Here is a 905-nt window from a genome sequence, read left to right on the forward strand (position 1 = left end):
TAATAACATCATTTTACAAATTTCCCTTTTATTGCATTTTTTCATTTTTTATTAACACAATTGAAATACATGGAGAATAAATATTTATTCTCTTTTATTACATAAATTAAAAATTTTTACATAATACTAATAACCATTGTTGTGCATTTCAAATACTAAATCATAATAAAGGTTCCCTTTGATTTCTCTCCCTCTTTCTTACATATAGAGGTGGTCTCTCCCTCTCTCTTACACATACTAGAAATCAAAGCATTCTTAGAGCACGAAAGTCACTCAATTTTTTATACAACAATCACCAAAGACGTCAAGAGAAATATTTCCTCTACATCTTTGTTTTACAATTGTGCTGCTTTCAACTTCGAAAGATACAAAGAAAAGAGAAAAGGGAGAAGAGAAATGAGAAAAAAAGAGGGAGAGTCGGCGGGCTAGAAGAATCAAGGGTAAGTTATCTCACCTCCGCATTAAATGCCTTAACCGCCTCCATACTGATGAAGGTGCGAAGCACCAAAGATTTGCTATGTTTCACAGGAATCCGTGATTCTCGGGACGTTCAATGTTTTCGCGATAAATCGCATGTCTCAGCTCAGGGCGCACTGTCTAGCTGGGCCATGCCACTCAAGATGGCGGCGTTATTTCCCGAAAGGCATCACGGGGCGGTGATGCGTGACGTCACATGCCGCTGTACACGGTCGGTAACAAGTTTCGTTTAATACCGATTATGTTTCACCAATGAAAATGCAGAGGGATAAATTATTAGATGGAGATGTACAAAAATGTTTATTTCTTTGCAAACATGTTTTAAGAATTAGTTATATTTTGACAAAATGTATTATAAAATAATATTCATATGCATAGAATTTAATCCATATTATAGGAATTGCGCAATAACACATAAGTAGTGTACA

The 905-nt window shown here is 35.2% G+C and overlaps 1 protein-coding gene across 1 annotated transcript in view; it reads right to left on the reverse strand.

Moving 5' to 3' along the window:
• The window catches only part of LOC108576550 (splicing factor, arginine/serine-rich 15), a 6724-nt gene extending 6587 nt beyond the window's left edge, over positions 1-137 (reverse strand). Inside the window, exon 1 of the mRNA XM_017939568.1 lies at positions 128-137. Coding sequence (XP_017795057.1) covers positions 128-137 — 10 coding nt within the window. The remainder of the gene's footprint in view (positions 1-127) is intronic.
• Positions 138-905: the final 768 nt, after the last annotated feature.

Source organism: Habropoda laboriosa, unplaced genomic scaffold (assembly GCF_001263275.1).
Source record: "Habropoda laboriosa isolate 0110345459 unplaced genomic scaffold, ASM126327v1 scaffold54, whole genome shotgun sequence".
Classification (NCBI taxonomy): Eukaryota; Metazoa; Arthropoda; class Insecta; order Hymenoptera; family Apidae; genus Habropoda; species Habropoda laboriosa.